The sequence below is a fragment of the Haliotis rufescens genome, unplaced genomic scaffold (genome assembly GCF_023055435.1).
Source record: "Haliotis rufescens isolate VD_foot unplaced genomic scaffold, xgHalRufe1.0.p SCAF_33, whole genome shotgun sequence".
Lineage (NCBI taxonomy): Eukaryota > Metazoa > Mollusca > Gastropoda > Lepetellida > Haliotidae > Haliotis > Haliotis rufescens.
The window spans coordinates 2,212,801-2,239,338 of record NW_025964035.1 but is presented as its reverse complement, the minus strand read 5'-3'; the positions used below and the strand labels follow the sequence as shown (position 1 = coordinate 2,239,338).

General features: G+C 39.9%; 1 protein-coding gene across 3 annotated transcripts in view; it reads left to right on the top strand.

The window, feature by feature from the left end:
• Positions 1 to 26,538, top strand: part of LOC124115049 (atrial natriuretic peptide receptor 1-like) — a 255,794-nt gene that overhangs the window by 209,342 nt on the left and 19,914 nt on the right. For all 3 annotated transcript variants that reach the window (XM_048380802.1, XM_048380801.1, XM_048380800.1), the window contains 9 exons: positions 3,536 to 3,671; positions 8,244 to 8,335; positions 11,061 to 11,199; positions 16,054 to 16,138; positions 18,499 to 18,625; positions 23,213 to 23,308; positions 24,234 to 24,311; positions 24,490 to 24,594; positions 25,102 to 25,173. In XM_048380802.1, coding sequence (XP_048236759.1) covers positions 3,536 to 3,671; positions 8,244 to 8,335; positions 11,061 to 11,199; positions 16,054 to 16,138; positions 18,499 to 18,625; positions 23,213 to 23,308; positions 24,234 to 24,311; positions 24,490 to 24,594; positions 25,102 to 25,173 — 930 coding nt within the window. The remainder of the gene's footprint in view (positions 1 to 3,535; positions 3,672 to 8,243; positions 8,336 to 11,060; positions 11,200 to 16,053; positions 16,139 to 18,498; positions 18,626 to 23,212; positions 23,309 to 24,233; positions 24,312 to 24,489; positions 24,595 to 25,101; positions 25,174 to 26,538) is intronic.

Here is a 26,538-nt window from a genome sequence, read left to right as displayed (position 1 = left end):
AGCCAAACACACACACACGTGGATGCACGTCGCTTTATAAGTGTAACAATCTCGGACGCGACGTTACACCCCATTTCACCTCATCTCACCTCAAACTCAAACATAAGAGTATACATTCTTTTGTCCAGTAGTTTAAATCAAGCTTCACGAATACCTGTAGCCATGACAGATGAAGTATAGTCATACCAAGAAACGGGGGTTCTTGAACTTGTTTTGAGTAGTATGTGTGTACATGCAGTTACATAAACTCCATGTGAAAATCAGTCTTCATTTTAGTTAACAGATATTGTGGATATACTTCACTCAAATAAGACTGTATTGATCATTCTGGTCAGGAACTTCATAATGACTGCTGTTGGTCAGAGAGATTGCCCGCTTGAAAATATATTTTTAAGGAAAATGTCACATTTAAGATTGTGATTTTATCTCGTTAGACAGTTACAGAAATAGGACAAAACAGCATTGTTATTACATTTCTCAGTTAATTATTCCGTCGATTGGGTCAATCCTCCTACATAAACAACGTAACGTCGATAATTTGGAATGTGTCGCGAACCTTTGAAAGTAAATTAAATGAACCTAAATTGAATAAAATAATGACTTCTCTTTATGCTGGAACGCTATTGATGACTGTTAATTGACGACCTCCACATGGTATTTCCAGAGCTTTAAAACCCCATTTAAGTGGTTTCTGCGTGATTGCACTTTGTGCGTAAACCTGTGTCTGTTTATGCATATCGATTTGACTTGTTGAGATGTGCATTAAATGTGTTGATAACACAATGCACGGAGTCGGCTATTAAACACGTCACGTCACGTCACGTGAGAGTGTTAATGTTCTAATACCCTCTGACAGAAAGCTGGACTCAGTTTCTGTTCTATTACTGAATGACCGCCTTCCGTGGCTTAGTGGATAGAGCGTCAGCCGGGAGAGCGGTAGGTCGGTGGTTCGATGCCGTGTCCAGTCATACCAACATATGGTGTCATTTAGATCATTCTTGTCACAAACTTTATAATGGTTGCTGTTGGTCAGTCAGATTGACAGATCGGCCGGACTAGTACAAGCAGCCACACACAAACACACACACACACACACACACACACACACACACATACACACACACACATGTACACACACACACACACACACAAACACACACACACACACACACACACACACACACACACACACACACACTCACACACACACACACACACACACACACACACACACACACACACACACACATGCGCGCGCACACACACACACACACACACACGCACACACACACGCACGCACGCACGCACGCACACACACACACGCACACATGTACACACACACACGCACACACATACACACACACACACACACACACACACACACGCACACATGTACACACACACATACACACACACACACACGCACACATGTACACACATGTAAGTCGCTATAGAAGTGCAATGAATTTAGACGCGACGTTAAACCTCACCTCACCTCACCTCACCTCACCTCACCTCACCTCACCTCACCACGACATCAACCAGACAAAGAAGCCTGACAATTCGATCCTGTTCAGACAGCTTCTACGACAGGCGATGTATACTGGTGAGTGACACATTCGTTCCCACATCCTCACGGTGTACAACAGTGATTACATAGCATAGCATGATTCACAGCCAATGAAGTATATATTTACCGAATAATATTTTCTCGAATCGAAATCGAATCGTGAAAATAAATAGTTGTTTTGCTGAGGGAGTAAATGTAAGGCATATATATCCATTCTCTATCCACCAATGTTCATTTCAAGGCGTCAATAGCGGTAATCTGACCATGGTTGTTGTAAATAACGGTGAGTTGTCCGATCTACCGATCCCTTCACATACGATTTCGCCGAAATGAATGTAAATAATATTGAATGAAATTATGAATAAAATTAGTAAATAAATGTCCATATATACAATGAACACTTTTTAGACAGTGTTATTACATGATTAGTTTGCGTACCTCAGTATGGATTTGCTGACATGATATTTCCGGTGTTACGTGCTCACAGTAATGTCTTTGTGTTGGGGAAAAAAACATCAAAACTCTTAAACCCTGTATATAGGACGAACCCCCATGAACGCCCCATATTTATAGGTAGGAAAAGACCGCTCTCGTGGTCTAGTGGTAGAGCGTCCGCCCGGAGAGCGGAAGGTCCGGCGTTCGATCCCCGACCGCGTCATACCAAAAGACGTTAAAAGATGGTACTTGTAGTCAGTATACTGTGTGTGAGTGGGGTATTCATGTTAAACTGCGGCATGGTATCTCAGTGAGCTAGCACTATAAATCGGCATCAGTCCGTCCGGACTAGTACAAGCAGCCACACACACAAATACACGTGCATGCACGTCGCTATAAAAATGCAATAATCATGGACGCGACGTTAAACCCCATTTCACCTCACCTCACCTATAGGTAGGAAAAACTCGCCTTACACAGCGATATACGGTAGTATATTGATATCACTTTGTTTAAACGCAAATACACATCCTCCAGGGTACCGTTGTACAAAAAAATCTTAGCGCTTGTAAGCCTATGTTAAGGTATGGGACTCGCGGCCCCTTCGAGCTAAGATCGCTTTGTAAAATAGCACCTTGAACATAGCTCATAAATATAAAACGTCAATGCCGCAGAAAAGCCAGTCTCGACTCCATGTCGAATGAATTGTTTCCCTTAGTCGCACCTGGATCCCAAGACGTGCACTTCCCCGCTTATGATCCGTGATCTTCAGAACCATACCTGTGACCCTTGGTGGTAGAGATTTCGTCCACAGCTAAACTGACATTATATTTAAAATTACAGCGTTGCTTAAACCGAAAATCATCAATCTGATGTTGCTGTCACATTTTATGACCCAAACAAATTCATATTAATTCACATATTTCACCGATAATATTTCTAGGTTTATCAGCACTGTACCCGTGCTCGTGGGTTTCACCGAAGTGGTAAACGTCTAAGACCTGCATCACTACGAGCTTTCCTCCCTCATTATGCTGACACGCCGTCATATGACTGGAATACTGTTCAAAAACTTACTCACTCACGTATTAGTATCATTGGCAGTAAGTGATGTTGTCGTTAGGTCGTCCAATTTGAACCACTTTCCGATTGAACACAAGTACTCGTTAGTAGCGTTCAATCATGTTTTACGGTATCGGTTGTAAGAGCGTGTTTGCTCAGACCTTTTAACGACAGCATCTTGAATGTGCACCAGGATTCTTTTGATCATGTAAAAAAATAAAACCGTAAAGAAAAATCTAAGCAAATAAAAAAAACCTCTGATGCACATTTCACACTTGTCAAAATTGTAAACAGAATTTATAAAAAAGCACCACAAGAGCACCTCTCCATCAAACTTCTACAAGATAGATAAAAGACGAGACCAACAGGAATAACGGTTTACTGACAGACATCCTTTCATCATGTCAAGCATTCAATCTTTATTCTCTTCACGTTTTCAGCTAACACGCGTTCCTTCCACATTTGTAGGTTAACAGTTTCGTAGGGGCCTTCCACGACGCCGTCGTCCTTTATGCCCTGGCGTTGAATGAAACCCTCCAAGCTAATGGATCTGTATCTGACGGTAGTGCCATTACAAAGAGGATGTGGAACAGGACTTTTGAAGGTAAAACCCCTTTATCACTAAACTATGCTCGATGGGGGCTTATCATGCATTCCGCGTAGCCCTTACCGAGTCCTTGATTTATTTTGAGTGGATCATAATACGCAAAGTGGGCTTGGGGTTCTTTATCCAAATGGCATTTACTCGATGGGATTTATTCTTGATTCTGTACATCCCTTATCGAGCATGGCAGCTATTTTAAATGGATCTTAAATGAAGTTTTTAAATGAAGATTCAAATCTTGTCACCATGGGAATATCAAAACGGCGACACGGGAAAATGCCTTTATTAGGAAAACGTCTGCAGTTGATTATCCGTCGAAAGCGTAATGTTTTTGGAACCAATTTGCGTTTATATAGTGTTTCGTATCAGATAATCCTTTTTGTGGGAGACAGATTAGAATTTCGCGTGAACCAATATGTAACATTTTGTAATGTGTCTAGATTGGCTTGGGGAAAGTTGATCCTAAAGTTAAACACTAAAGGGACATACGATTTCTACTTCAAGAAGTGTTTTTGTTTAAAACGGAATTGTATCTTTATAGCCAACGCCGAAGGATGTGTTTTTCTTGAGTTCTGTACTTTGATGTCGGTGGTCTTAAAATGAATCTGTTTTGTTTTTCTTAGCTTCCTTTGTAAGAAAACACACCATACTGTCTTTAGGGTCCGTCTGGAAACTTTATGTTATATTATTTTATTAACCTCCGCGTTGTGGTCCCGGCAGAATATATATTTTTCTATGTTGGGTTTTTCTCGTTCCTGGGATCAAAGTACACACGTTTTTTCCCGCAGTATTCCACTTGATTTAGATAATCTTTGGTAGTATTAATTAATACAACTTACTGCTTCTCTAACCCAGAGAAGTTTAAAGCCATTAGCCTAAGGAAGAAAAGTAAATGTGCAATAAATAGATTTATATGAATTTGAATGTGATGACGGTGTTACCTTGCTTGGTGGTGTGATTCGTGATGATCCGGGTAGAGAATAGTTCTCCAGCAACCCATGTTTACTGTAAGATGCGACTGCGCTTGACGTAAGCTTGTCCCGACTAACGGGATCGGGAGGTCAGGCTTGCCGACTTGATTGATGCATGTCATCGGATCCGAACTGCATGGATCGATGCTCATGATATCAATCACTGGATTAACTAGTCCAGACTCGGTTATTTACAGACCGCCGTCATACAGCTGGAATATTGCTAAGTGCGGCGTTAAACAACAAACAAACAAAAATACCTTGCTTGGAGTAAATACTAACTGCCTGCTGACCTTCAACAATCACATGGGCGGTCGGGTAGCCTTGTGGTTAAAGCGTTAGCTCGTCACACCGAAGACCCAGGTTCGATTCCCGACATGGGTACAATGTGTGAAACCCATTTCTGGTGTCCCCCGCGTACTTGCTGGAATATTGCTAAAAGTGGCGTAAACCTGAACTCACTCACTCACTCAACAATCACATTGCCAACTTGTACAAAAAGACTGCAAACAACTTGCATTTCTTAAACGCACGTGTCAATTACTCACAAGGCAGGTCAGATTGTTATGAGAACGTCGTTCATTCGCTCGAAGTTCAACTAATGTCCCTTCATTTGGCGCTTCTGTGCCGTCACCAGCACTACAAAGCTTGAAATCATTCAGAAACGAGCCCTTACATGTGTTTCTAATGACAACAATAGTCCCCCACCAAGCCCCTTATCTGTAGCTGACACTAACTATCTTCATGTGAAAAGGCCATGGCACGGGAACTTTACAAAATTGTAATTTAAAGTTTACAGCAGCTAACCTCCTCCAACTTAGGCAGGAACCTAGAGCGGAGATTCCCCGTGTAACCCCATTTAAGTTTGGACTGCATTCATTTGTTATTAAGCCATCAGAATCTGGAATTGTCTGCCCAATGATTTTCGGAAAGCTGAATCAAACAGAGGTTTCTGCAGGCGTCTTTGGAACTGGTCAGGCCCCATATGCAAATGCTGTATACGTACATACTTTAAAAAGTATGTTGAATCAGTCATACATTAGAAACATATAATTAGAAAACATATTCCGCTAACAATGTAACATAACAATATTAATATTGCCTTTTCCCTCTTTATTTATTATAACGTATTTGAATCATTATCTATCGTGTTGTTGTCCGATTTTCGATCACGAACGTTGATACTTCCTATTTTCGTTTATCCGACATGCTCGTTAATCCGACATTATCATATGCAACCAACTATGTCGGATTAACGGGACTTGACTGTACATGTATAACAAATTATTTTCCTCTGTAGTTTCCTTTTATTTCCTTTTAGCTATCTTACTGTAAATAAATCTTATGTTTAAGCTTCCCACGTACTTTAGACATTTCAGTTAAATATTGATTTCTCATAACCTGTCTTTTGGGAATAACTCTAAAGAAATAATGTTACACTGTACCTGTAATAATCGACCTAAAATATTTTGTTTGTATCCCGTGTCCATTTTGATATGATATTATACACTGGCCTTGCCAACAAGTGCACTATTATCTTGGAAACCAAACCTCAATAAATTGACAAGGCATGAGTGTTCGCAAAACAGTTAAGTTAAAACAGTTTTGCTAATCATTAACATACTCGTAATATTAAGGTTTCTACTTGAAAAGGAATCTTCCTCTTGTTCAAATCCGTTTACTACTAAGGGTGCAACGATACACCGATATTCCGATGCATCGCGATACTTGACCAACGATACGATATACGATAAACGTAGGCCCATTTATCGATACGCCACGATACGGAACGCAAATCTCAAGTACAGCGTTTCCTCGCTTTTGTGCCTTTCAATAAATCGCTAACTTGGTTATAGCGCGCGGTAACGCATGGCTCCCAGAAACGTACTTACATTTTTAATAAGCTCAGGTTTTACACCGACAGATGTTTTTCCCCATCTCAAAAAACATTATCAGCTGATCCCCGCAAGCACATAACAATGGAAATACCTGTCAGCAAATCCGAACTGAAGCACGCAATTCAATACCATTATCATACTATCTTGTTATTAAAACGTGTTCATTGTATATCTGGACTTGTGTTTGTAATATATTTTAATAGTTTTTTTCAAAATTTCATTTAATATTGTTTTCATTAAGTTATGTGAAATCGTGTGTGAAGAGATACAGCAACCACAGTCAGATTACCGCTTTTGACGCATTGAAACGAACTTCAGTTGCTATAGAATGGATACATATATTAAAAATCCATACTTTGACTCGTTAAAAGTCATATTTGTGGCAATTTGGCTGATATATGTCAAGATAACGTTTTCGCAATCGAAATACATGTAGCACGGGAAGTGCCTAGGGTGACTGGTCAAATTGTTCCAAATTGCGTAAATAATCCTGCAACAGCAATCACCAGTACCAAAATGCTACACTTGTGGTTCTTATAATTTTAAATATATATATAATAAAAGCTGCAACTAAGGTAACACGCTATTGGAATATATTATTCCTGATAAAACAATCATTTCAGATACAATTTCTTCGACCATTGCATCAAAATTCTTTGACGTTGTATCACTGGTGGAGCACATTAATTATTTTCTGGTGTTTGAACTTTGAATTGTTTTGAAGGAAAGTTAGAGAAAGTTCCACTTTGAAGCTGAACAACTTCAGTAGTCTTGTTATTATAAAACAATTTTGACTGTTCCAAAATCATGAAAGGTGCAATCTTGACATGCTTTAAGTCTTGTTTTTTTATCATTGCGTATCGAGATACGTATCGTATCGTGACCAGAATATCGAGATGCGTATCGTATCGTGACCTTCCTGTATCGTTACAGCCCTATTTACTACATGTACAACAACCTTTTCAGTAATCTGTACAGCACTTGTTACTTCCATCAAGTCCTGCTCATAAGTTTTTTTATCAAGGTTATAAGATTCAAGACCTCAGTAAAGCTTTCAAAAACTGTTCATGGTAGCCATTTCCAAATTTCACGCAACAGTGACAACAATGATAAATTCTACATGTTTCAATGGACTTGCCTTTGCATGTGTTTGGGACGGGTGTCACCGGTGGGGCAGGATACTCTCACCTTTTCACTTACCCCTGGTGTAATTACTATATAATAGGGGGGCACGGGTGGCCCAGTCGTATAAGGCGCCGCAATTCGCTGTGCAGAGTTGCGTCTCTTGGGCACGCCAGAAACCCATGATTGTGGGTTCGAATCCCGGTTCGCCCCGATTATGTTTCTAGGTTTGTCAGCACCATACCCGTGCTCGTGGGTTTCACCGAAGTGATAAACGTCCGAGGACTGCATCGATCACTTTGGGCTTTCCTCCCACATTAAGCTGACACGCCGTGATATAACTGGAATAGTGTTAAAAGCGGCGTTAAACCCAACTCACTCACTCACTCACTATACAATAGTGATTCATCAGCACGTGCTCATGATATAGTCGGAATCGACCCTGCTTCTTGGAGGGATTTTCTATGAATATGGAAAGTGTGCTATTCGCTTGTCTTTTCATTGATCATTATGTACACTGTCGCAACTGTGACCTAAGGTGCAGGTTATACAGTTACAGAAAAGTAAAAGTCCCATTTCAGGTATTACTGGAACAGTGAGCATAGACGCCAACGGGGACAGGAACGCTGATTACTCGTTGCTGGATCTCAATCCAGTAACTAACAAGTTTGAAGTAAGTTTTATATACATGTATCATCCATAGCACGAACATGTTTAAGTAACTTTATCTAACTCATCTAGACATCTAAGTTTGAAGTAAGCGTGTCAATCCCATCCACAGAACTCCAATTTACTACATGAACAAGAACATGTAGCCTACCTCAACCAAAGAACAATGGTTTGAAGAAAGGTGTATCTATATCAGCCAAAGAGCACGGGTGGAAGTAAACTTTAACTAGCTCAACCCAAGAACATTGGTTTGAAGGAAGGTGCAGCTCTTTCAACCCAAGAACACGAGTGAAAGTAAAGTTTAACCAGTTCGATCCAATAACATTTGTTTTAAAGAAAGGTGGATCCCTCTCAACCCAAGAACACGGGTGGAAGTAAACTTTAACTTGCTCAACCCAAGAACAATGCTTCAAAGAAAGGTGTTTCTATATCAGCCAAAGAGCACGGGTGGAAGTAAACTTTAACTAGCTCAACCCAAGAACAATGCTTCAAAGAAAGGTGTATCTATATCAGCCAAAGAGCACGGGTGGAAGTAAACTTTAACTAGCTCAACCCAAGAACAATGGTTTCAAGAAAGGTGTATCTATCGCAACCAAAACCAAGGGGTGAAAGTAATATTTGCTCAAAACAAAGAACATGAGTTTTAAGGAATGCATACTATCACTTATCTCAACCAAAGAACATGCGGTGGAAGTAAAGTTTAACGTGAACTATCTCAATCCAAGAACATGGGTTTAATGAACGATTTTACATATTTCAACCCTAAATCGCACGTCTGAAGTAACGTTTATCTACTTACTAGTTTCCAAACCCGTGAGCATAAGTTTGAGTAAGATTCATCCATCACAATCTAATATAATGGAATCCAAGTAAGGTTTGCGTATGCTTATACGTGTAGTCTTATCCTGGTAACACGGGTTGAAGGTAATTTTTACTATCGTGATCAAGTTCCTAGGCACTATGTTTGAAGAAAGTTGTTGCAAGTTTTGAATTAGTTCTGTCCAAAAGTTCAATTGATTCGTCTCACACCAAGAACTGGATTTGGACATCAAACGAAGAAGTTTGAAGTAAATTAGTGCTTAACCTTCCAACTCAGTTTTCTTTACATCCCCGCGTACATTGAAGACGCAAGGTGCAAATATATTCGACCAATGAGTGGTATCATTTGCCCTTTTGAGAAGTCTTTTAGGAGAAGCCTTTGATTACAGTTTTTATATGTCAGAGGATGCAAATATACCATTATTTCATTTGCACTTAATTAACGAAAGGTCATGTTTCTTATTTCATCAATAAAGTATAGCATAAATATGAACATGATTTCTGTCAGAATGTATCTGAAACGATGGGTTTGTTAAAAGGCCGTTTGTAGTTATTATTAATGGAAATACGTTCCTAACTGCCGTGTCAGAACCTAACGAGATAAAATGACAAACGGAATGCCACAACCGATGATACAAGTTCCTTTCTACCGGTACATGACAAACTGTCTGTAATCAGGTTTGACAAATGTGGAATAGGCATTGGAACTTAAGACCATGTTTCTGTTGTCTGACTGTTGCCATGATTGCATTGTATGGATATTTGATTACTGCTAACGGTGTTTGCTCCATTGTCCCCACAGTAAAGGAACAAACGAGAAACCGTATATATTTTAAGAGTTTCTTAAAAGCCTGTTTGATCATCGATAAAATTTCTTGTTGATTTCGTGCTGTGTTTCGATAAAATCGAAAAAGCATATTTCTGGATTGCGTTCCTGTTCGGGGATGGTGAAATGGAATATTTGTCAGACTTCACAGTAGATGTAAAAAATAATATATTTCGATCTTCTGGTTTCGGTAGTATCATATGCCTGAAATCTAACAGTTTCAGGAGACTCAACATTTGGATCTCTTACTTGACCTTACATTTACCACTGAACCACATGAAACCGGGCCTTGGGCGCAATTTCATAAAACGATTGGACATTGTGTGGCAACGGTCGTCACTTCCATACTTGTTAGTTGTCTAACGTAGATAACGTGCTGAGCGTCATTTATGGAAGGATCGTGATATAACATTCATTATTGACTGTTGAGTTCACTAACATTCACTCACTCACACAGTGGCAACAGCGGCCATAACATGATACTCCGTTGACGACACCACCGTTGCTGCAACTACATGTATCTTGTAACGTAACGCTGTTGCTTCATCTACGTGTATACTGTAACTATTGTAACTGATGTAACTGTTTTGTAACTATGTGGTATCTATGCTGTAACTATGCTGTAACTATATTGTTACTATATTGTAACTGATGTAACTATATTGCAATTGATGCAACTATATTGAAACTATGTTGTAACTATATTGTAATTATGGTGTAACTATATTGTAACTGATGTTACTAAGCTGTAACTATGCTGTAACTATGTTGTAACTGTGATGTAACTGTTGTAACTAAGTGATATCTGTGTTGTAACTATATTGTAATTATGGTGAAACTATATTGTAACTGATGTTACTAAGCTGTAACTATGCTGTAACTATGTTGTAACTGTGATGTAACTGTTGTAACTCAGTTATATCTATGTTGTAACTATATTGTAACTATATTGTAACTATGTTGTAACTGTGCTATAACGATGTTGTAACTATGTTACAACTATGCTATAATTATGATGTAATGCTGGTGTTACAAAAAGAATAATTGTACTGTATTACCTATTAGTTTCCATTTCCGTCACCAGGTGGTTGCCAACTACTATGGAAGCAGGAAGCGATACATACCCGTTCCCGGGACAGCGATCCATTGGGCAGGGGGGAGGAGCTCCGCACCCCCAGACACGCCCAGATGTGGATACGATGGCTCCAAGTGTCCCCCTGAAGGTTGGACCTACATGTTCATGTGTTTTGATAAAGACAATATCTGTGGGTTTAGCAAAGTGATAAACGTCTGAGACCTGCATCACTTCGGGCTTTCCTCTCACATTAAGCTGACACGGGATATAACTGAAATACAAAGCGGCGATAAATCCAACTCACTCACTCACTGTGAGGAGCTGAGATATTGATATATTTTTCTTCAAATATTTTTTTCCCAGAAATACTGAAAAATATAATATGGCCACACATTATACTACAACAGTGAGTGAGTGTGATTTTATGCCGCTTTTAGCAATATGCCAGCAATATCATGTCAGGGGACACCAGAAATGGGCTTTACACATAGAACCCATGTCGGAAATCGAACCCAAGTCGTCGGCGTGACAAGCGAACGCTTTAACCACTAGGCTACCCGACCGCCCCTTATACAACAACAAAAAAATTGTCCCCTGGACATGTCTTTTCAAACTGTTTAATTAAACAAATTGTATGACTTAAAGCACTGAATGGAAACTATTGCATCCCTACCAAAACTAAACCAACCTCTCCACCCTCATCCGAACACCTGCTGGTAATATATGACCAATCGATGTCAGTTTCTATGCAAACAGTCTCCAATATCACCCAGATGCGCCCTGTACAAACTATAGGGCTAAGTGTTCTTGAGCACGCATTCATGACGTCTTTGTTTTCTTCTTTATTGATTTTTATTGTGTGAGTTAATGAGATTCAAAGTTCAAAGTAAGCATATGGTGAAATATATCTGTTAATTATACCCGTGTCCTTGAAATGAGTTGCAAAATATCGCAAAATCAATGTGATTGATTAAATGTACAATCGCTTCACCCGAAGCCTCTACACAATGTACACACGTAAAATAAATCTAATACCGTACGCAAATAAATCAAAGTGGCCACCTGTTCTGAAGAATTTCATACAGGTGTCACAAAAATCTGAGGCAATCTTTGAGAAAATAGCTCATCATCAGCGCATATTGTCAGCAACAACGAACATTTACAAATATACATCAGTATTAGTTTGTTTGTTTGTTGTTCAGCAAGATTTCAGTTATATGACGGCGGCCTGAATATAATCAAGTCTGAACCCAGTGATTGATATTGTGAGCAACGATCCACGTCGTCGGCTACGTTGACAAGCAGTCAACCACGTGGCTAGGCGTACCCGATCCATTTAGTTACGATCAGCGTAGATTGCTGGGAACCTTTACGAACCCGGCATCCCCATGGGGCACATCGGTTTTAGAGTCTTCCGGAGCATCAGTGTGAAAAGGACGCTTGAGAGACAACGCCTGACCAGATCTAACCACCATCAACGTCGTTTATAATGGCGACGGTGGATTTTCTAATTAGGAAGGGTCATAAATGATTCTCAAACATACCTTCTGCATCATAAAACTTGCAGTGAAAATTATATTGCCATCAATAATTTCACACTGGTTTTCAAACTGTTATTGGATAAATGATCACTTGAGGCATCTATTTCTGAGCTAAGCTCTAACCAAATAACATATTCTGATTTTGACAATGAAATCCGTCATGTCTACACTCTAGGGAGACGTGAATGTGGTGATAAAACATTCATACAGTCATTGTTTATTGGGCTTTTTCCCTTGCGTTTTCACGTTTCTTTATGTGTGACACTACATCCCATAATTATGAGGAACCTTTGGTCGTGATTTCAATGGTCTATAAACCCGTGAAGACCCGGGTGAGAATTGATCTTCAGCAACCCATGCTTGTCGTAAGAGGCGAATAACGGGATCGGTTGGTCAGCCTCGCTGACTTGGTTGCTGTATGTCATCGTATCCCAATTGCGTAGATCGATGCTCATGATGTCAATCACTGGATTGTCTGGTCCAGACTCGATTATTTACAGGCCGCGGTTATATGGCTGGAATATTGCTGAGTGCGGCGTTAAACAACTACATATCCACAGGTTTCAGAAAATAGGTAAACCTTTAAGATCTGCATCGGTAGCGCTATCTTTTCTTCTACAGAAAGCTACCTTTGTTTCTTTGAAGTCACGGTAGACAGTCAATATAAATGTTTATTTTTTTAAGTTAAAAAATATAATTTGTCATTATTATATTTTAAAATATATTTATCTATTTATTTGTGGGGGAGGGGTGGGGGATCCAATGCATGAACATGGGATCCTAAGGGGGCAAAAAATGGCATGCTTCTCTTATTGCAGAGGATTGTACTGAGGGCATCTCATTTCATATGCTCAGAAGCCTTAAGCAAGTTATAGATGGAAATTTCAATTTTAGATTTAAGGAAATCAACCACTGTGTGCATTTGGAACCAGAAATGACAGTTGTATGTAATATTCAACAAACATAATTTACATGTTTGATATATGATCATTTTTATTGTTACAAAAACTACTTCTACTGCGGACCAAAAGAAACTATATGTTTCAGTTAAATTTATCATATATCGGATTTTCAAATAAAAATACAGTAAAGTACGTTTATAACGAACACGTTTATAACGAACTAACCGATATAACGAACTTATTTTTTAGTCCCGACCATTTGTTGTATAAATCCTGTATATATGCCTATACCGAACTACGGTTATTACGAACTAAAATTAGTGGTCCCTTTGAGTTCGTTATAACCGTAGTTTACTGTAGCTCAAGTTAATAATATAATATCCCAAACATGAACTGTATTGTCGCTTAGACAGCACTCGATGAATACTTCTACATGGCTTCATTTTTCAAAACATAATTTGCTTTTAAACTTTTAAATATAAAAAAAGGAACAATTCGCATTATACACAACTGCTGAAGGGTTTCTTGGACATCTTACCAATGAAATTCAATATGGTTACTTTCTTCGGCACAAATTTACATTTGGAATGTGGAAGGGTTAATGTGGTTGCAAATCGTTTCTTACCCGAATCGTCGTTGAACCAATTTATTCTGACACAAAATTACCCAGCCACGTATTACTTTTTTCATTACTGTTGCAGGAATGAGTCATCGTTAAATAGACATAATCAAATTTAACAACTCGGTATACTTTCTTTTGACCTTCAATATAGTTGAGTGGTTTCAAACAGTTATATTTCGCAGTGTAAACGTTTGGCGTCCGTTCCCTATTTATATGCCTATTAAATGCCGGTAAAAGCATGCTTCAACTTTACTCATTCATGTCACAGCTTGCCTAATTCTACCATTTAGAAAAAAGAACACTAGATTATGATTTTTTTAGCTTTTGATTATAACAGCCGACCTGGCGGCACTGCATATTAATATAGCTTTCACTATTATTGAAGTGTGGGAAGTCAACATAACAAAGTTTACTGCATCGCAAACAAACAATGAACACATCGATATTAAAAGAACTACCAAGAACGTTGTTCCATTATTCCTGAGCGAAAGTTCATAATTGAAAAAATAAAAAAATAGAACTGAGATTTAAATCAATTTAAAACTGGTCCTTTTAATATGAATTCATATAATTGGCGGTGTAGATAATCTCTCTAATAGTGGTGAAAATCGTCATTCCAAGAAGCGCTGCTCGTTCAATTACTTTCACACATTACAAGCTTAAGGGTTATTCCTTCGTGAAGCCCGCAGTTTCTACCTTATTTTCTACAGACTACGAACGTTGCCGTCATTATAATATTATTCTATTATTAATCAATCGCTGAGCGTGCGTAACGCATTACTTGTCCTGACATATTTCTATATGATGTACATGTCAACAGTCCTTCAACAAGATTGATTGTTTTTATAGTCAATATTTGTGTTGAAGGCATGTCAATGCCTGCGCTCAGAATATAGCATGAAGTTCAACATTGGTATTTATCTGGTCAATATCAAGAGTGATTTGCACACAACAACAAACAAAGAATCTGACGTGTCAAACGATTTAGCATCTAAAAATGTTCAATGTGTCATTTTTAAGCTTTACACACATCATTAGTTAAATAAGTTTAATTTCCTCATGACTTTCGCGTTGTCACCCAAGGCAACAATAATGACAGATGACGTTCTTTGGTTATGAAAAATCAATGTTTCTCATGGATTTTTATTTCAATGTTATTGTTTGGCCTAAAAACACTAATTTCATTTATATAAACCGACGTTGTTTCATTTCGTATTTTTCATAGTCAAGCTAAACATGATATATAACTCTGTAATAGAACATGCGGGACGGTGGGGTAGCCTAGTGGTTAAAGCATTCGCTCGTCACTCCAGAAGCTCGAGTTCGATTCCGAACATGGGTACAATGTATGAAGCCCATGTGTGACGTCCCCTGTCGAGATATTGCTTTAACACTGCAAAAAGCGGCGTAAAACCGTCCTCATTCGCTAGGTGAGTGAGTGAGTATGGTTTTACGCCGCTTTTAGCAATATTCCAGCAATATCACGACGGAGGACACCTGAAATGGGCTTGACACATTGTACCCATGTAGGGAATCGAACCCGGGTCTTCGGCGTGACGATCGAACGTTTTAACCACTACCCGATCGCCCTCACTCGTTAGGAGTCTAAGGCTTCATAATTTGATGTGCAGTGTTGAGTTTGTAGTCTAAGATTCGATGATCGTGATTTCTATTGCTCTGCCAGGTCTATGTATAAGAAGTTATTAAAAGAAGTTAACGAACACACGATTTTCACTCATACGACGATAGTTAATCTGTCGTGGCCATGACAGACTAACTATTGTCATATAAAAGAATTGCGCGTTCTTAGGCTTCTTTGAGTAGTATATAGGTGTTCGTGTTTCATCAAATTGGTTAATGACTACGATCGACCGACATCATTTTATGCTCAAATTACTATAGAGTTGCATCTGCTTTACACCATTTCCTTTTTTCAGAACCCTTTCCTGAATATGGTATCGTGATCATCGTCCTCGGCTCCTTGCTTGTCATCGTCCTCATTGCTGTGTTCTTCATATACAGGTACAGGCTAGTTACAGAGTCATTTCCCACTGTCTGTAACGTTGTAATATGATAGTGGATCCCGGACGGGCTTGAACACTTTACTTGGTGTGTATTTTTTCTTGATCCCAAATGGCGAAAGGGATACCGCGTTAATGTTAAGGTTGACACCTATTTCTCAGACGAGAGAGAAGGAAGGAGAGAAAGAGAGAGGGGGAAAGACAGAGAGGGGGAAAGAGAGAGAGGGGGAAGAGAGAGAGGGGGGAAGAGCGAGAGAGAGCGTGAGAGATAAAGAAGAGAATGAGAGAGTGTGTGAGAGAGAGAGAAAGACAGAGAGGGGGAAAGAGAGGGAGAGGGAGGGAAAGAGATAGGGGGAAAGAGAGAGAGGGGAAAAGAGAGAAAGAGCAAAAGAGAGCGGGGGAGAGCGTGAGAGATAAAGAAGAGAATGAGAGAGGGAGAGCGTGTGTGTGTGAGAGAGAAAGAGAGAGAGGGAGAGAGAGAGAGAATCAGTCGGGGTGGGGGTGGAGGGTGACGATGGGGACAAAGGAACACATGCACATTTATGTAACATATAGCAAAGTTATACAAATGTCGGTTATTCTCTGGCGTTCACGCAAAGTTACAGACTGTGTCACAAACGAGCATTCAGCATCGACTCTTCGTTCATTAAATATTGCCACATCGCTACAACACGCAGACATTACGACAAAAATGAACAATGCGACAAACGCTGGTGTGATTGATTGCCGTTAAGTCAAGACCACGAAACAGACACTTTTGATATTTAACTGTGTTTGTTGCGGAATAACATTTTTGAGACGGTGATTCATCATGAACGTCCTTATTAGCGTTAAGCCGACATCTGTGTGCTTAAAGTTCTGACTAGATGTCTGCGTTCAATAAAGCTGTCATCAGTCGCGGTGTCCAATTTTCAAGACCTTTTCCATAACTAAGATCCCTTACGTCTTTGAGCGACATCTGCTGATGGAGGAGAACTGTACATTTGAAAAAGTGAGATCCGGGGTAATAGGTCTTCAGCAACCCATGCTTGTCGTAAAAGGCGACTTACGGCATCGGGTGGTCAGGCTCGCTGACATGGTTCATACATGTCATCGTATCCCAGTTGTGTGGATCGATGCTCATGATGTCTATTACTGAATTGTCTGGTCCAGAACGAAGAACGAACGAACGAACGAACATTTGAAAAAGACTTTAAGCATACTCACTCACTCACTCACTCACTCACTCACTCACTCACTCACTCTACCAAAAGGCAGAGGATGCCTTTGCACGGGTAGTGTAATTATTACCAAGTTACAACACTTGTCATGCGATAGTCTGTTTCAGTTTCAGTTTTTCAAAATGAATACGCTGACGTGTGCCGCCAAATTATTGATACAGGATACGCTTTTTAAAAATGGATATTTTTTCTGAAATATGTATTAGGCTTTCTTTATTTCTTTTTATCTGTTATGTGTGATTATGTATCCACAAAGGATCGTCAGCGCCACCTTTCCAAACCATCTCTCATATAAAAGTTTAATATGTGTTCTGAATATGTTATATCGCATTGACGCAGCGATTTTATACAATATTTGTATCTCTCGTCATATTGGACATCGTATAATTGTTCAGCTGAAATGTTTAAACGATATGTTGAATTTCATTTTTTTTGTATGTCTGTAGACGTGTGGGTGATTTTTGTTAAGCCCAGTATGTAGATTCACAGTTGTACTCATGACATAGCTGGGTGTTTTAGAGTGTGAATTAAAATGTTCACTGGAAACATTAAGCTGAAATCTCGTCAACTTGAATTATTCTATTATGTCGGTGAAACATTATATTTGTTTCTTAAGCCCCTCACACCTTTATCCTCAAACATTTAGTTGGCTGGTCGTTATATAACTGAAATAATGTTGAAAGATATGTTAAACTTCACCGAGTGATTGATTGAATACATTATTTAAGTATTCAATATCACAGTAAGTGAAGCCAACTTCTGGTGTCATTCTCCGTGATATTGCTGGAATATTGCTAAAAGCGGCGTAAAACCATACTCACTCACTCACTAACTGTATGTTACTATGGTCTTGGGGGTAAGACCGAACTGATGCAGGCGTTTTTATATCCTGTTGAAACCCAAGAACACGGGTATGGTGCTGAAAAGCCAAGGCTCATAATTCGAGCTAATGATTAGCGGATCCTGGTGCAAGTAAGGGAAGCAACTTAGAACTGCTGAGCCCCATTAAACCACCAGTCTCTACCATAGTAAATAATGAGAGAGTATAATCTACGAATAATGTTTAAACATAATCAGTTTCTAACTTCGAGATATGCATTGGTTCGACTGCCTGGGTTCGAGATATCTGACTGTATTACAGGCACATTCGTCTGGAGGCGGAGCTGGCGGAGATGAACTGGCGTGTGAGGTGGGAGGACATCTTGTTCGGGTCCCCGGAGAGGAACAAGAAGCTGGACAGACAGGGGAGTCGCCGGGGGGTCACTAGGGTGAGTTGTAGCTGACCTGTTTAGGGTGGTCAGGTAGCCCGGTGGTTACATTCGCTCGCCACGTCAAAGGCCTGGGTTCGATTCCCCGGATGGGTACAAAATGTGAAGCCCATTTCTGGTTTCCTCCGCCGGGGTGTTGCTAGAATGTTCCTAAAAGCGGAACACAACTACGCCAACTCACTAGGGTGAGGTGGCACTGCAATTTTGGGTCGGTGGGGGAGCGTAGTGGTTAAACCATTCATTCATCAAGCCGAGGGGACGGTTTCGATTCCCTACATAGGTACGATCTCTGAAGCCAATATCTGGTGTACCTCGCTGTTGCTTGAATTGTGTTAAAAGCATCGTAAAACAATACTCACTCAACTTACGTCTCAACAAAGTATGCGATTGATGCTTTTTTCATTTGTGATTCATCGCCTATATTGATTACATACGTGTATAGCTTTGATTCACGTTGTCCAAAGTGACGATTCACGTGGTCCAAAGTGACGAAGTGGCATTTTCACATTTCACATTTTTGGCTCACTGAGTGAGCTTGTGTCGTGGCGTTGTCCGTCGCCCGCCCCTGGATGTCAGCATGCCTACAACGTAGAAATGACCGTCGAGACGAACCGGACACTTCAGGAGAATGTCTTGCATCATCCAAAACATAAATCGGGGGCACGGTGGCCCAGTCGTCTAAGGCACCGCGATTCGCTGTGCAGAGTTACGTCCCTTGGGCACGCCAGAAACCTATGACTGTGGGTTCGAATCCCGGTTCGTACCGATTATGTTTCTAGGTTTGTCAGCACCATACCCGTGCTCGTGTGTTTCATCGAAGTGGTAAACGTCTGAGACCTGCATCACTTCGGGCTTTCCTCCAACATTAAGCTGACACGCCGCGATATAACTGGAATACTGTTAAAAGCGGCGTTAAACCCAACTCACTCACTCACTCACACATCATAAATCGTCTTCTAAGAATCTTCTTCTTGGAAACGGAAACATAATGAGATTCACATTTGTTCATACACAACAGGGGGTAGCCTGGTGGTTAAAGCGTTCGATTATCACGCCGAAGACCCGGGTTCTATTCCCCACATGGGTACAATTTGTGAAGCCCATTTCTGCTAAAAACGGCGTAAAACTATACCCACTCACCCACTCACTCAGTCATACGCTATAGTAACCTTTACACTTTCTTCCGAATTTTGTTGTATGATTAAATTGGTTTGAAATCCTTGAAAAGTATTTTCAACAAATTCAATCTCAAGCGAGATGAAACATTATGAGGGTATGAAGAGCTGTAAAGTAATTTTGATTCGCTCAGCGTATTGAATTGAAAACCTGACATCACACCATGGTTGCTATTGTCCAATGCAGTGTTCCTCGCGTAAAAATGTCCATTGCAAGAATATAACTCTTCAGGAATGTATCTCACATTTTAGTGTCACTAATCAAATGTTGATGTGAATAGATCAATAGCAATGACAATCTAGTTTATGATCCTTATATCTATTCGTTATATTCATGAAGAGGTGAGTAAGGGAGTATTGTTTTACGTCGCTTTGAGCCATAATCCAGACACACAATGTATCACGGCAGCGGAAGCCAGAAAAGGAGTTCACACATTGTGACCATACAGTGAGTCGAACCCGAGCGACGATTTAGCACCTAAGCTACCCTTCTGTCCTATTCGCAATGAGATTGTGGCTTATACGAGATAATGCACAAGGACAAACCTGATAAACTTTGTAACACCAATTCCATGTCTGGCAGGGGGCACGGGTGGCCCAGTCGTCTAAGGCGCCGCGATTCGCTGTGCAGAGTTGCGTCCCTTGGGCACGCCAGAAACCTATGATTGTGGGTTCGAATCCCGTTCGTACCGATTATGTTTCTAGGTTTGTCAGCACCATACGCGTGCTCGTGGGTTTCATCGAAGTGGTAAACGTCTGAGACCTGCATCACTTCGGGCTTTCCTCCCACATTAAGCTGACACGCCGTGATATAACTGGAATAATGTTAAAAGCGGCGTTAAACCCAACTCACTCACTCACTCCATGTCTGGCATATGTAACGTATGATATGAGAGCAAGATGAAAGTGACCAAGAGATGTCCTACATCTGTATCTCTGGGGCATGGGCAGCCCAGTTCAGTTGCACTGCAGTCAAAGTACCATAACTATGGTATTGATACCAAGGGTTTTAAATTCCCACATTTGCAGACGCGTGCTGCGATGACATACATGTACAACTTCTTAACTCATGTCTGTATTAAGTGAATCATTCTACCTGATGGAAAGGTCTTTAGGAAATCCATGCCATCGGTATTGATTTTTGGTTCCTGTAATATAATGCATTTTAACTTCTGTGGTGGAAATCCATATAATTAACGCACATTGATGTAAATATAATTAGTCGAACGTTTTTTTTTAATTAGCGACTTGTGAGAATGGCACTTTTTATCGCTTTTAGCGTTACGACGACATCAATGCACACACATGGCCTTCTAATTAGTTGCGTTTTACGTTAAGAGGAATTGACGACGTTTTCAGAGATTAATTACACCAACGTCCTCAAAAGTGATATTTGCTAATTGCAACATCTAATTCAAATATTCTCGATTTTTTTAACGTTAAAAGATTTACAAATTCATGAAGAAGCTCGTTATCAAATTGCAGTCAAAACGCGTATGAGATAACACCACACAATAAGCTAGTTTCATTGCGGTACCCGTGTACTGGACACCAGGTCTTAAAGGTCTTGCTCAAAAGGGTTACACTATTCAAGGCCTCAGTAAAGATTTCAAAACGTTTAATGGTAGGCATGTGGAAGACAATTCCAAATTTGACGCATAAGTGCCCAACTGATGTTCGATACAATTCCCTATGTTGACTTGGGCCCTGTGCTCTAGTGGTTTTCTGGTGAACACTTGCCTTGCCTTCGCATGTGTTTGTGACGGATGCCACCTATTGGCTCACCTTTTCGCAAACACTTGGTATCACCACTAATTATAAATGATTCCTACACACATGCAATCGTACAATTGACTCTTCTATCAACAGAGATTCGTATGATTATGGAAAGTCTGTTGCTTTTATATACCTATTTACATCAAGCAATATGTTATTTTCAAACAAGGGTAACCTATTTCCAATCTTCCAAATCCAATTTTCAAATACCAATCCTTGCATTACAAAGAAATATTGTCCACTGAGATCAAACTATAGATATATCATTGGAAAGATAGCTGCTTTGTTGGCAACGGTCCGTTCTTTTTGAAAGTTGTAAACTAGCGTACATTCCAAGCTACGTCCAACCTCTGAAAGCTTGCACTTAAATAAGAAACCCTTCCCTGCATTTTGTATCCTGATATGACAATGTATTACATCTTACACAAAGTTTATATTTCTTCCTAACTCGTTTGTCAATTTTTACCTTTATTTTAAGCTTACCAGTAAAAGTTGTATATAACATAAGCATGCAATAAACCTATTGTCCTTAATCACGTTGCATTGTTTATGTGTCAGACAGAATATCATCATATATGGTGTGTCAATGATGTTATGTACACGAATTTGTACATACTTTACTTGATATAGACGACCGCCTCCGTGGTCTAGTGGTAGAGCGTCCGCCCAGAACATGGAAGGACGGGTTCGATCCCCGGTCGTGTCATACCAAAAGACGTTAAAATATGGTACTTGTTGTTATCCTGCCTGGTTCTCGCCATTAAGGGGCTAAAGCCAGAAATGGTCGACTCGGAGTCAATATACTGTGTCTGAGTGGGGTATTCATGTGAAACTGCGACATGGTATCTCAGTGTGCTAGCACTATATAATCGGCATTAGTCCGGACCAGTACAATCAGCCACACACACATGCACGCACGTCGCAATGCAAGTGCAATGATCTTGAACGCGTCATTAAACCCCATTTCACCTCACCTTAGATATAGACGGACTAACACTAATGTGATGACAGGAACTAATGACCAACACAAATCCGTTGAAATATAACACGTTAATCGAACTATAAATATAACGTGAATATCAACGTATTGTCATGTGTATAATCATGACGAACAGTTGGATTAAATATGTATTACTGTGTCGGTAGGAGATATGGCAATCACACTAATGACGAAAAACTCGATTGCTAATGAGATGAAGGTTAAAAATAACCCGTTTGTCATGGTTGTGTATTACGTATCCTAAATGTCCTGTTTCTGTGAAGATCCGGGGTAGAATAGGTCTTCAGCAACCCATGCTTGTCGTAAAAGGCGACTATGCTTGTCGTCAGAGGCGACTACCGGGATCGGGTGGTCAGGCTCGCTGACTTGGTTGATGCATGTCATCGATCCCAATTGCGTGGATCGATGCTCATGATGTCCATCACTGTATTGTGTGGTCCGCCGTCATTTAGCTAGAATATTGCTGAGTGCGGCGTAAAACAACAAATAAACAAAAAATTCCTCGGGACACAACGTCCCGCCATCAACCGAGTCACAGAGTCTCACCACTCACCAAGTCTCCTTCCACAACATTTACAAGTTCTTCCAGTACACGAATTCTGGAGTTAATTTTAATATATAAATATTCTTTTTCAGAAAAACTCCTACATGAGCACGTGTTCTGGGGACACCATTGCTCACCTCAACGATAGCGCCAACAAACAGCTGTTCACGAAAACAGGATACTACAAGGTGAATGTAATGTTTTGTAACAGTTGAAAGTTATAGGGGATATGGTGACGCTTTTGTTTAAGGCACCGTGATGCACTTTGTAGAATTATTGCGTCCCTTAGAAGAAAACGATCCGCGGATCACTGGTTCTAATCCCAGATAGGCCCCGAATGAGATCCATGGTCTGTGAGAATCATATCTCACCCTACCACCCTGTCTCTCAAGAAACCAGTGATGAATAATATGAGCAACGGCCAACGTCGCCGGAGCCAAGTCACCGAAACGGACTACCCGATCACCGTTCAAGGCAAGCGCCCCTCACGACAGTCATTGTTTGCTGGGAACCGATTATGACCGGGAACCCCCTCGGAACCCCACCATCTACCCTCATGGCCACACACACATACACTCACGCCAGAAACATATGATTGTGGTTCGAATCCCGGTTTGCCCCGATTATGATTCTAGGTTTGTCAGCACCATACCTGTGCTCATGTGTTTAAACCGAAAGTGTTAAACGCCTAGGAACTGCATTGCTTTGGGTTTTCCACCCACATTAAGCTAACACGCCGCGATATAACTGGAACACTGTTGAAAGTGGCGTTAAACCTGCTTCACTTACTCATTGCTATTTTTCCAGGGAGCAATGCCGTGAAATAAACGAATACTGTTTAAAGTGGCGTTAAAACTACCTCACTTACTCATTGCTATGTTTCCAGGGAGCTATGCCGTGAAATAAACGAATACTGTTGAAAGTGGCGTTAAACCTCACTCACTTAATGTTATTTTTCCAGGGAGCTATGCCGTGATATAAGTGGAGTACTGTTGAAAGTGGCGTTAAACCTAACTCACTTAATGTTATTTTTCCAGGGAGCTATGCCGTGATATAAGTGGAGTACTGTTGAAAGTGGCGTTAAGCCTAACTCACTTAATGTTATTTTTCCAGGGAGCTATTGTTGCTATAAAACCAATACGGAGGGCAACAATAACGATCAGCAAGCCTCTCTTACTCGAAGTGAAACGGGTAAGAGACCTCTTCATCAATAACTCAGGGATGTTATTGTCCCGACCTTGATAAAATACAACGTAAGACTACAGGTCAAATTGAAACTAAGCATAAACCTAAATTGAACAGAAATATATGCATCATTATCATTAAGTTAACAAGGTAAAAGAACACTCATCTTAACTCACCGTTTCAGGTAAAAGACCTACAGAACGACCATATTGTCAGATTCGTTGGGGCGTGCATAGATTCTCCCAATAAGTGCATCCTCACAGAATATTGCCCGAAGGGCAGCTTACAGGTAAACACACCTTAACGAGATTAGTGTGTATCTGTTTTCGAGCGGAGAATGTGAAATACGAATGCCTAGCAACAAAAGGAATGAACAGTTTTGGTAGTTTTTAAAAATAATTTGTTCCAGACTTTGAAATTCCGTTCAGCTGGAGTTGAATCCTGTGTTCCGAATACAGTTATTGAATTGTCATTTCACGAGGGTCGTCTGTATTATATATGTGTTTTATCTGGGTCTATTTTTTAAGAGTCCAGGGGTCCATGAATGAACATGGGGATATTTGGTAACATGTGGCACGCTTCTGTTTTCCAAGGATTTTACTGATTGATATTGAAGAAACTCAACCATTGACGCTTCCCCAAGAACTCGCAATGTAAATTATGTGCCTCAATTTCCACTTTGTATACGTTCAGGACGCAATATGTTAGGTCCGTTTGATAAAAGCCTGATTGATTCTTTTGTATAGTATAGACTGTGTTTACTTTGTCTCGAGATCCAACATCGTTTGGTTTTCAGGATGTCCTGGAAAATGATCAAATAAAACTTGACTGGATGTTCCGGTATTCCATCATGCAAGACATAGTGAGAGTAAGTACCTTGTATCCACGTTCCCATGACGCCCCACCCGTTAAGATCCGGGGTAGTATACGCCTTCAGGAACCCATACTTGTCGTAAAAGGCGACTGTGTTTGTCGTAAGTTAAAAGATTTTACAAATTCATGAAGAAGCTCGTTATGTCCTGGAAAATGATCAAATAAAACTTGACTGGATGTTCCGGTATTCCATCATGCAAGACATAGTGAGAGTAAGTACCTTGTATCCACGTTCCCATGACACCCCACCCGTTAAGATCCGGGGTAGTATACGCCTTCAGCAACCCATACTTGTCGTAAAAGGCGACTGTGTTTGTCGTAAGAGGCGACTAACGAGATCGGTTCTTCCGGCTCGCTGTCTTGGTTGATATATGTCATCGTATCCCATTTACGTAGATCGATGCTTGTGATGCAATCACTGGATTGTCTAATCCAGACTCGACTATTTACTGACCGCCGTCATATAGCTGGAATATTGCTGAGTGCGGCTTAAACAACAAAGAAACAAACAAACAAACAAGTATTATACCTACGGACGTAGAACTAAAGTCCGAGCAAAAGAATATATGCACCCATGTTTGACAGTGGCTAAAAAAAGCAAAAAAGGAAATGGTTACACGATGGTGATGAAGTTGATCTATTCTGCACAATGAATATATTTCGTCAGTTTTACTTAAATAGTCTGAATAGCCAGTAAATTCCTGGCTCAGAATCAACTGCAACAAAAGCGTGACGTCATAATATGATTTAATCCATTCATTTATATTGAATACATTTTTTTCTATATTTACATTTTTTTTTCATTTTTATTATTTCAATCTTTATTCACATTTCAAATAAAATACAACGTGTTACATTTCATCAATTATACATTATTCAAAATCCAATCCCTTTACATCAAACTTTCAAAACATATTGAAAATATAGACAAACATAAAATATGATTGAAAAGTCTGTGGAAGGAAGGCCAGAACAGAAAGAAAACTCTATAATTGCAATTTGAGAATGGAATTAATTTGGTCATATTGTAGTATCTAACAACTTCACGTTGAATATATTTATTTGAACATTAGCTGTCAACCATTTCGTGATTGTTTAAACACAATACATTTGATAAGTAATATACCTACATTGAGAGAGTTGTTATTCTTCCCCTTAATCCAAATAAAATATTCTCTTTACAGAAATCAAGTCTTCTTTCCACAGATATCGTTAACCTAATATTAGATTCTATTCACTACTTCATATTAAAAAACTGGCAGATTTCCAGTTGAATGATTTGATTAATATAAACTGCAAATAAATTTATTATATATACACATCTAGCTTGGCATGTACAATTCATTGGTTACATATAACC